Consider the following 11,503-nt stretch of genomic DNA (forward strand, 5'->3'; position numbering starts at 1 on the left):
GGAGCAAGACTCTTTGACCGCACCTCACCAATGCTCATTGCCCTTAACTGGCTCTCTGTTGAAGTAGAAGCATCTTCTAAGTTGCTTGGATCTTTAAATGGTGCCTTGGGTTACCAACTGATCGAAGGGATCAATACACATGTAAGCAAAGATTACTGGAGCTCAGTATTCAAGGTTCTCAAAAAGGAAGATATGCTAATCTTTTGAGTTATGGTGTGCTGGTCCATGGAAGAATTGGTATCTCATGACAATTAGTGTTCCAGTGAATCCAGCTCAAATGGCTCCACGCATGGTGGGGGCAGACCTCAGTACTGCTGGGACAGGGTAGATGACTTTCAGATCCAGAGGGTAGTTGGTCGGTGAGACCACAGCCACAATGCTCACACTATGATCACTAGGACCCTCTTTGTGTTCTCCACATCTGGCTAGAGCAGATGTGAACTAGGTGAGGGATGTCTCCGTTAAAGGCAGTATAAGGGGATCCTCAAGGTGTGATTCCGGGTCACTTACTCCAACACACAGGTTATTTTAGGCTTTGAGGCTTGGTGTGTGCCTCTGCTCACACCATGCCATGTGGAAGGCGAGTGGATGCTCAGAAAGGGCAGTTGAAGGTGTCATGCAAGTTTGCCAGAGAATACTGCACTCAAGAGCATCTAGGCAACCCTCGTAACAACTTATCCCTGAAACCACCAGAGCCAGAAATCGTGAGGCGAGCTAACAGAATTGCCACGGGTTTGAGGATTTCATTCGCAAGGGAAGATGTTAAACAGTGAAGGCTTATGCTGGAAGGCTAGTTGTTGGGCACCGCATTAAATTCAGCCAGCACATGTATAATGTCCAAAACAGCCGCCAGCATCGGGAGAGTTCTGAGAGTCACTGTGATTTTGCAGGGAAGCATCCTGAGTCGACAAAGGCCTGGGACCCGCTGTAGCGTTAGAAATAGATTTATTCTCACAGTTGCACAACAACAGCGTAGGAAGTCCAAAGTAGCTTTAAGGAGGTGGTCAAAGGTTGAGAGCAGCAATATGGATCAGAGACCTTGAGTGAATTGCTGGGTCAAATTAAACTATTGGGCACACCACATCATGGAAATCAGGAACAGAGAGCAGAGGAAAGGCACTGGATAAGCGGCAGTGTTGCGAGCAGTGTCCCCCAGCTTTTCTACTGCTCCCTAATGCCACGTTCATGCCCAGAATTGTGCAAAGAATTGCAGGATCCTGCAAGCTCAGCAGAGGAAGAAGCTTCTTACATGCTTCTTGTCAGCACCTTGCTACATTCCATGATTTTGGCTGATGCAGGCTTCCTTAACATTGGAGCTGCTACATTGATACCAAACACACCCACCAGGTATTCTGTCGAGTTGCGAATAGTGCAGAGAGCCACATGACACGCAAAAGTGCAGAGTGCCACATGACACGCAAAATGTCAAACTTGGGCTTTTTTGAGGTAAAGCAAATGCCATGAGTTCCCAAATCAAAGCAAAGTTTGGACTTATAAAATGGTCTTTCCAAGACGGTAGTCAGTTCATTGGAAGTTGTCTTAGTTATCTCAGTTCAAGTTGTGGTAGAGGTTCTTCTTGTTAGGTCAGTGTGAGTTATTCCTTTGTGAATTATCCTTCCTTAATTGGTAATTGTGGATTTCATTGAGGACCTTCTTTCCCTGGATATGTTGGCTTTTGTTCCTGATGCTCATGAAGTTTATTGCCCAATGTTTGTCACCAATGCTATCTACTTCTTCAATCAATAATCACAAGATCAAAAAAGGAGGCTTGTTCCACCCTTGTTGGGGTTTTCCTCCTAGATGTGACCCTCAAAGGAGACACCTATCGTCTTTACACATATATTATCCCAAACAAGGTGGTATCTTTACTACCGAGAGGAGTTATCCTTTCTTCAGGCAATCTGGAAATGCTTAATATAGACCATCTTCACATCTAGTTCGCGACACCTCAACTGGCTGGTAAAGTCACTGGGTCGACCTCTCTTGGGGGAGACATGAAGAGAAGGAAGAAGAGGGTTTTTCCCTCCATTTGACAATTTGGGGTGGGGCAGACCGGTAACATGTCACAGTCCACCACGTTCGCATCTAGATGATCTTCACACTCACCTGAAATCGATCTCACACTTTTGTGATCTCTCTATGGAACAGGGAGAGATGGCTGAGAGATCCAGTTTCAGTAATCTCTGGTCAGCATGGGCAATAGCAAAATGTCTCCAATCTCTGGAATGATTTACAAATGAAGTTACTCAGACCAGCTGGTGTAGCAGTTGTGTCTTCTGATACAGGCTTCAAATGAAACATGTTCTCAGGATACCTTGCAGGGTACCTCCTTGTCCTTTCAGATCATTGAAGTGGTAGGTTTTTACTCAGTCCTGTAGTACATCCCAAACTTTTTCAGGGGTAGAAGGCAAGTTATCCTGCCTCTGGCTTAGTCCCCCTTTCTCTGCAAATCCTTTCAAATTTCCATGTGATAAAGTGAACTCTGAAGTGACTCACAGGGTCACCTTATAGTCAGAAACATTGCTAGTTAGGCCTAATCCAGCTAAACACTAACATTCAAAGTTATCTGCAAACCTTTGGCTGAAACCCAACATTACAAAGTGGATATTTTAAGTGTATGATGTACAGTTCAATGGCAGCCAGCTATCAAACGTGCACTGTCCCTTTTGTTTCCTTGGACTTGGCACACATCAATAATTTCCACTGAAGTCCACATTTATTAATTCTGCATTTCAGTTTCATATACCATTCCTTTGCTATGAGGCATTGGGGCGCCTCATAGTGAGCCAGAAAAAAATACATCACAAGAAGGCGAATGGTACAGAGACTGCGGGGATTACTGTGTAATGAGCTTTAAGGAGAGAAGAAAATTATTTGAGCTATCTGGAAGTCAAAACACTCAGTTGTATGCTAAATGGAATTTATTTTATGTTTTTCTAAATGTCATACATCGGAGCATTTTGTAGATCCGCAGGAAGGGAGATCCAGGCAGATGCTGTGGTGCGGGAAGGATTGTTGACCACTTATTTGTTTTGAGTTTGGATGGTTCAAGGATAGCTTGGGTATGATTCTGAGGTCTTAGGCTATCTCAGATGTTTAGGAGATTGGTCAGATAAGGAGGTAAGTTTAAATGAATCACTTTATAAGTAAAGCGTCTGATCTTTAATTTTATCGTTGCTTCAAAGGGGAGGCAGTGAAATTCCCTGAGGATGGGTATGATGTGGCTGAATTTCCTGTAGAAGAGAGGAGATGAGAGGTAGAGCAGACTATTTCTTGGATGAGGGTAAGTAGTGCTTTCAGGATCCCGGCTGGGACTGCATTTCCACAGATTATATGCAAGAGTAAAGGAGTGTGTAGCTCCACTATCCCATCTTTGCTGAGCATGCTTGCACTTGTTGTTGCTATTTTGCCGTCATCTTCGGCAACACCACCACGATGAATCCCGCCATACCACCCCACCCCAAACAACTCCGGTTATATCCCCCTTTCGCCCAGTTCACACGCCAAGTCCCCTGTTATGTCTGTTTGACAACTATTTAAGCAACTACAACAGCATTTGCCATATGTGGGCTTCCTCATGCTGTACTAAGGTGCTGAACACGTCTTGTATTTAATCATGCGTGCCGACTTGGCCCTGTTTGGAACAGTATAGTCCAACTATGCTATGCTGTTGACTATATCTGTTTCTGAAAACCAATTAAACAGATTTTATTTTAAGAGAGCAAAGGAGTGTGTTGATGCTTTTGGTGAGAGAGGGACATGGCTTTTTGTATTATTTGAGATGGAGCAGATGGAAGTTGCAGATTTTTTTATTTGGATTACGTGTGGGAGGAATGACAATGCTGGATCAAGGGTGGACCAGCTATTTTACAAGCAAAACCAATATAGGTTTCAATAATCTCTTGAGAGCTTCTTGTACCTTTTTTGACTAATTGGATTTAGCATTGAAGCAAACTTAAAAAGGATATTGGGAGTATCTTGGATTTCTATATTTACCTTCAATATTTTCGGGAAAATAACGTGAAGCATAAAATTAAAAGATACAGACATTTTAGCACCAGGGATTGTGCACATATATTCAACCAAGACCATAATAGAGCTGCATTGCTGAACTCAGTCAAAAATTGACCTCTGGTTACATTGCTAGACACCACCTGGGTTTGTCATGCAATCTGTTTTCATGGTTCTGATAAAGGGACAGCATATTAAGGCTAGAGTAAAATCAATGTTGAGTGTGGGTTAGCCATTAGTATGTTACATAGAGAGACATGGACATCTTACCTTTATTTCCCAAAAGGTCTGATAAGAGTGGTGTGGATGGTCGCCCAGAGAGTTCTTCCGAATGGGAAGTGAGAGCGTTCCGTATAGTCTGGCACCCGTTCAGTACGATCACGGGGGTTCCCCCCAGCCATATAGTGAAAATATTCCCATAGGTCTTTGCCAACTGTGGAAACAACAATTAAAAAATCCTCACACCAATAGCATACTTTTTTATCTTAAAACTACTTTTCAGTTCTTGTAAGTGTCTATGTAGAACCTCATATTATCACATTCACTCATTAAGCTATAAAAAGCCCAACTGAACCTCAATAAGTAGCTGCTCTTTTATCTGTGCTGTTTGAATACCTTTTCCATCTCTTTGGTTGTCCTTCATACTGTACACACCCATAATCCAGGGTTAGGAGCAGAAATCTTCTCTTACCTCCACATCGTAGGGTTGCACTGACCCAATATACCAACCTGTCCTCTACCCACAGGGCTGTTGATACACAAACAGCATGTAACAAAAGAGGGCTGACCTGAGTTCAAGAATCTGCCATTATACAGAGGATTCCTCATCGTCATCTCTGACAGTAGAATTGCCCTACCTTGTGTACCCTTGGTGAAAACGTGCCACCGGACTACGCTACTCCGGACTTACTGCACCACACATGGGGTGAGTCAGCTACCAATCTAGGGTGGCTGGTCGGCCATCATATCTGAAAGTGGTAGCTCTGTGACACACCACCAAGGAAATGGTAGGGATGATGTCCCTGACATGCTGCAAATCCAACACCCCAATCATGTGAGGGACAGTGGGTATGTGGGCATTGACAATGTGTCACCAGGTTTTGGGTACACTGTCAGTGCCCATATATGGTGGCAAACGTTCACCAAGCAAAGACAGGCATTGGTGGATTTTCCAGGAACTGCTTGAATGCAGCCACTTTGCCGACAAAGCCTTCGCCGCGCTTGAAGGACAATCTGAATATGGTAGGTTTTCCACCACCACCCTGGCAGAAATTAGAACTTTCCCATTGTATTAAACAGACAAATTCGAAATAAGGCCCTGTATATGTACAACTTTATATATCGAGAGGTTTATTTTATCATGACCATTTTGCCTAAACCTCAAATTACTCGACAAAGAGTGGACCTGCAGAAATTACCTGAAAAAGATTTAGGGGGCATATGTAGGAAGGCGTTTGCGAATCGCAAACGGCCATTTGGTATGTAGGTGCCACATAGCAAAATAAGGAATCACAAAATTGTGATTCCTTATTTTGCTCGAACATTTAAGGAATAGCAATTTTGCGATTCCTTAAATGCTATGTAGGGGTGACTTTTAAAATGCGATTTTGGCTTAAGGAATTGCAAAATACCACCTACTCCAAGTAGATGGTATTTTGCGATTTCCTGTCAAAATGCATTTTTTTTTTAATTCAAAGTGCCATGTGGCGCACAGACATGCCCTTAGGGCATGTATGTGCGCCACATGTACTTACAGGCACATTCCAGGGGTGCAACAGGTGTCCTTTGGACACCCTGGCACCCTTGGAATTGCGTTTCTCAAATTGCGATTTTCTCATAGAAAATCGCAATTTGAGAATGTATCCCCATTCATTCCTATGGGCCCCTTGGCCCATAGGAATGAATGGGACATTCATTCCTTAATTGCGATTCGCAATTTGCTAATCGCAATTAAGGAATTTTAGCAATTCGCAAAAAAATTGAGATTTTTTACCTGCATTCCATTTTGCAATTCTCAAACAGCAATATCTTAAAAATCGCTATTTGAGAATCACAAAATGGAAATTACCTACATATGCCCCTTAATTGACTCTTACAAAAATCTGGGCACATTTTGAAAGTTGTAAAAGGCTACTTTCTATCAAAATAGAACACTTTTGTGTAATCAAAATTAATTAATCACTCCCTGGATAAAACTTCCACAGACTTTCTGCAAGAGAATGCGCATCAGAATTTCTGAAATCTTGAACCTGCAAAATTCTCAGTGATATCCCGAAATGACAAAGGCCTCCTGGCAATATTTTTTTAATTAATTGGGGTCCCCATCACAATTTATTTCTGGAAGATGGGATTTAGCATCTTCGACTACCAGTTAGCTGACAAATAATGTTCGCAACAGCGAAACAACATTTCCAGGTTTTTGTAAGTTTAAGATTTGTAAGTTGTATATCTGGCTCAAAACCACAGAACTCATGCAACACCCTTTGATGAGAAACTTTCTTTTGAGTGAAAACTGCCTTAAGGTCAGTGCATGCACCCCCACCTTTCAGGACCACATCTAATACCGTGCAGCCTGATCCAGAGAAGAAGTAGAATGCTGGCAGACCTGGCAACCACATAATTCTTGGGGCAAGGTCTTTGCTCTGAAGATACAACTCAATCAAATGAAATTCCTAGTCCCACGTATATTTATTTTGTATTATCCTGCAAAAGCAGTATAGATGGCACAGGCCCGGGTACAGCCCTTGAAAATGTATCTTTGACTAGAGCTGGGATAGGAATACACAGGCAGCTATGTGACAGCACTTTCACAAATTAACAGGAAGGGATGCAAAACTGCAAAAAATGGCCTAAAAACACATTGTTATTATGGGAAATACTATGACAAATGGACAAATGCAATTCTGGCTAAGGATCTGAAAATGCCTGCATCACAACAGATTTGCAGAATCCAAACTGCTGTTAGCTAAAAACGCTAGGACTCACATAGATAAGGCTCTCAACTGAGATTTCTTGATAGCAAGGACATTTGGTCATCAGCACGTGCACTGCACAGTTATGCCCCGTGTAGCGCTATATTTTTTTCAGCTTATTTTTATTTAATGGTTCCTATTTGACTGGTTATCAGGGTGTTCCTCTGTCTTTTAGAAAGATTCTCAGCAATGAAATATCACCCGGACCTTGAGCAACAGAGGTGACTCCAGAAATTAACCTTTGATGCGAACCATTGTATGTAGAATTGGAGTGACTCGTTGGTTGCAATCTGAAAGCACAAAGGGGGGCTACGTTTCTGGATAGTACATTCTGTGTCAATAATATTCCTTTCCCTTCTGGTGATGCTTAAGCCCACCCAATTTCCCTGAACCTTTCACTATCTCAAATAAGTGAACAGCCCATCGAACCAGTGCTTAATTTGAGCCAGTGATTTTCTGTGCTCATTCCCAGCACTTAATCACTAAGGGTGGGCGTAGTGCATGTAGCGGGGCTCCGCGAAGCTCCAAATTCCTCGATAATTTCAGGTGTGTAGACTTTGATGCACACATTTTTGTCTGTGAATACATATAAATTAGAGAATGTAAATTCGGTGCATTGCAGGTTAATGAGCGTAGATTACGAGTGCAGAGAGTGAGTCCGCGCTGCAAGTACCATGTGAGCAGAGTTGACTGACAGTGACTCCTACGCAAGTACACTTTAGTTTTCACCATATAATACTCTGCCTCCCCCTCGCCCAGCCAACAGTGAAATGCCACTCTCTGTGTGCAGCCAGTTTGCTGCCTGTCCTCATGGTGAACATTGGGAGAGCAGACGTTCTTTTACAGTCATCTATGCTGAGGCAGGATCGCAAAAGATCGGGAAACAACACTTACAACGCAACTTTTACAAAGCACTACCTTTACAACTAAACTTTTACAACGCAACATCCATTACAATGCATACCATTACAACGCAACCATTACAACGCATGTCACTACAACGCATACGACTACAACGCATGTCATTACAACGCAGTCATTACAACGCATACCTACACTATCTAACAATTACCCTACTGTTGCACCCCCTGGAGTTAGAATAGTCATTTTTGCCCCTACACTATCCAATACTTACCTTACTGATGCACCCCCTGGAGTTAGAATAGTAATTTTTACACCTACACTATCCAACACTTAGCCTACTGGTGCACCCCCTGGAGTTAGAATAGTAACTTTTACCCCTACACTATCCAATACTTACCATACATACAATGTAATGGTATGCGTTGTAATGGTATGCGTTGTAAATGTAGTATGCGTTGTAGTGGAATGCGTTGTAAAGGAAGTTTCAAAGAACTCGTTGTAATGGCATGCGTTGTAATGGAATGCGTTGTAATGGATGTTGCGGTGTAAAAATGCGTTGTAAAGGTATGCGTTGTAAAAGTATGCGTTGTAACGACATACATCCCAAAAGATCTGACTGCCTCTGGTATAGACTGCCAACTTTTCACTGTTTAAAAATAGGCCCTCTTGAACTCCAAAGGAGGAGGGAGGTTGTAATGTCTGTAATTTATGTTTTTTTCATCTTCTTTGCTTGATGTTGCTCGCGAGAAAGTGTCACTCACAGTTTTTGAATTGTCACTCATAAATACAGTGAAATTATGAATATGTCACACATAGCAATCTGAAACCTTGGCAGCTATGTACTGCCACCGCCACGCCCCGCAAGTCTAATCAGGGGGCAAGTGTCCTAGAAGAAAATTACGGTCTGGCTTCATATTCTGAAGGCAAATACCTGAATGAGGGTCTCGTGGTGCACTTCAAAGTTCATCGACAACAAGTTTCCAAAGAAGAGGGCAGGAGTTGGGCCGGGAGGAAACCGCCAGATGATCCATCGCTGTCTGAGAAACTGCGCAATGAGGAGGGAGACCACCAGGGCCACCAGGAGCTCACCGACCAGCGCCATTATGTCTTATACAGCACTGTCTCCTCTCCTACTAGTGCCCAATATGGATATTTACCTCCCTCTGTTCCCTCACTTTCAGGGTTTCTTCCTTTTGGTTCTCCTCAACTTTTATCTCATTTGTTAACCATTTTCGCTTTTCTTTGTACCCCGCTATCAATTCATCCCTCCTTCGCCTTAAATAGTTCCTCTCTTCTTTTCCTCGGTATCTCACTGTTGTTCTCTCTGCAGTGGATTTGATTTTGAATTATTCGGCGTCTTCTTGCAGAATTTCTGCCGAACTATTTTCTCTGTGTGTACTTCCGCGCTTCTCTACCCTGGCATACGCCAGCTTTTTCGGAAAACGCGCAGGAATACCAAACTGCAGGAGCATCTAGTGACAAGGCCCAGGTATTTTTCGGCATGGGAACGGCCCCCTTATGCGCAGACCAAACACTGGTTAATTATTAAGTGTTTTCCACTTCTGTCAGTTATGACGCACAGTTATCAGTCTGGAATATGGTGTAAGTGTGAATGTGAAAAGGATGTCAGGATCTGGATGAACTCTTCCAGTGTCCAATTTTATAGCTTCAATCGATCTAAGAGGATGCTTGTTTGCTAACTTCGGGCGCCGATGTCCGTCACTCACTTATCTCCCTTCCTGTGCCCTAAGCCCTAAGGACCTGCTCGACTGCAGGCAGTCTGTGTGCGCTGGAAATTTTATCGCGTCATGGGGGCCTTAGACCATCTAGAGCAGCCTCCACCCGACCTCCAAACAGAAATGGATGACTTTAAAAAAAGTTTTTAATCGAGTGGTGTTCCCTATTCAACATAGCGCCTATCGGCCCCATATCTTCCCTATTTGAATGAGTGGCCCTATTTGCTGTGTATGGATGCACGAGGCAGAGTTCCAGCTGTTTTACCACAAGCCAACGACCCCCGGTACATTCCATAGAGTATCAGGGGCCAAGAAAAGTATTTTTTCTTGGAAGGAAAGGAGTGAGAAAACAACATCCAAAAAAATCTGTGTGAGCTATTTCCTGAAGAGTATTTCACGCCCCCACATACGTTTGTGCACCTACCCGAGCAACAAAAATCTAAATGTAGCACCCCTTTTTACACCGACAAAGATACATATTTACAATGGCCTCTGTCTCCCCCACACACACAGTTGGTTATAACGCATTGCTGCCCTGACCCTGATGGCAAAGTTAGTATAGCTGGGCCACTGGAATTAAGTGGCAGGGGAGGACCAAATTATGAGGCAAGATTTAGTAAATTATGCGACAAGAAAAAAAGCAAATTATGCTGCATTATTAAGTAAAAATAGATAGATAGTATTACTTCATTACTTTACAATGTTTTTCATATACTAATACTGTCTTGGCAAGTATTTCAGTTCATTATTACCAATTTAAGAACCAAATTAAAATGCTGGCACTTTTTTAGGGGCATATTACCAAAGCGGCGCTATAAAAGTATATCAGCTTTTGCAGGCGTTTTCGGACGAGAAGCGGCGATAATTTTTTCGCCTTATCAGCAAAGACACGGTATCGCGTGTTTTGCTGATTTAGCGCCCCTTACAACAACGCCCAGCTTTGCATCTCTAATAAGATGCAAAGTGGGCATTCCGTGCCAAAATAACTGGAGAAATGTCACTAACCGACATTTCTCCAATTATCAAGCTGCACGCTAACAGGCAGAACGTTAAGAAAAGTAGCGCTAACCACAGTTAATGATACTTTCCTAACGCCTGCTTGTAACCTGATTTAGCCATGTAATCCAATGGGAGGTGGATTACATGGCTAAGTTCACCCTGCCCTATCAGCAAGGTTTCGCTGGTTGCAGTGTGATTATCGCTGGATTTCCTGCGATAATCAAATTGTTTTCCCGCTAACGCATGGATTTCTATCGCTTGGGAGATAAGCGTTGCTGATAGCACACTATCTCCGTGATAGAATCCAGCGTTAGCCTGTGATAATTATCCTCGCGCCTAAAGCGCTGAGCGATAATTATCGCAGGACCCTGCTAACATGATCCTTTGTAACTTTTGATCTGTTTGAGCTAAAATGAAAACACATTTTTTGTTCAATTCTGCAGATTATGCACCAGGTGGTGGATTATATTGCAAATGCGGCAAATCCATAATTATGCTAAAGAATCAGAAGCCACAGGATCACATAATTCCAATAGCCCTGACTGAGAGGCAAGTCACTTGTCATGTGTACCCTTTTGGTGGCCTAGACTCTTATTAAAGAAGAAGCAATATTATATACTATTAAATCGCATACAAGACAGGTTTGTGTACAGTACACATAGTGAACTCACGTATCTGAAGCACTCTCATATGGCTAATGAACAAAAAGGAGGCTCAGTGTAAAAGTCTTAGCCTAATATCACACAATTTGGCTAAGCAGGGAAGCCAGGATTGATCCCCAATTTTCCAGTTTCACGTTGAGCAAGCCAGCCACTAGATGGGTACCTCTTTGAGACATCAAAATGCTCTGTCATTAATTTTTGAAGGATGAGAGCAGATTGTGGGTGACGGACTGAATCCACATTCTATTTTTGGCAGTTT

General features: G+C 42.8%; 1 protein-coding gene across 2 annotated transcripts in view; it reads right to left on the reverse strand.

Moving 5' to 3' along the window:
* Window positions 1-9,338, reverse strand: part of LOC147683846 (cytochrome P450 2J6-like) — a 110,195-nt gene extending 100,857 nt beyond the window's left edge. Inside the window, exons 1-2 of one of the 2 annotated variants that reach the window (XM_086944245.1) lie at window positions 8,779-9,338; window positions 4,282-4,444 (exon numbers count right to left, since the gene is read on the reverse strand). In XM_086944245.1, coding sequence (XP_086800371.1) covers window positions 4,282-4,444; window positions 8,779-8,949 — 334 coding nt within the window. In that variant the 5' untranslated portion in view covers window positions 8,950-9,338. The remainder of the gene's footprint in view (window positions 1-4,281; window positions 4,445-8,778) is intronic. The other variant, XM_086944246.1, reaches the window with a different exon arrangement.
* Window positions 9,339-11,503: the final 2,165 nt, after the last annotated feature.

The sequence above is a fragment of the Lissotriton vulgaris genome, chromosome 11 (genome assembly GCF_964263255.1).
Source record: "Lissotriton vulgaris chromosome 11, aLisVul1.2, whole genome shotgun sequence".
Taxonomy (NCBI): domain Eukaryota; kingdom Metazoa; phylum Chordata; class Amphibia; order Caudata; family Salamandridae; genus Lissotriton; species Lissotriton vulgaris.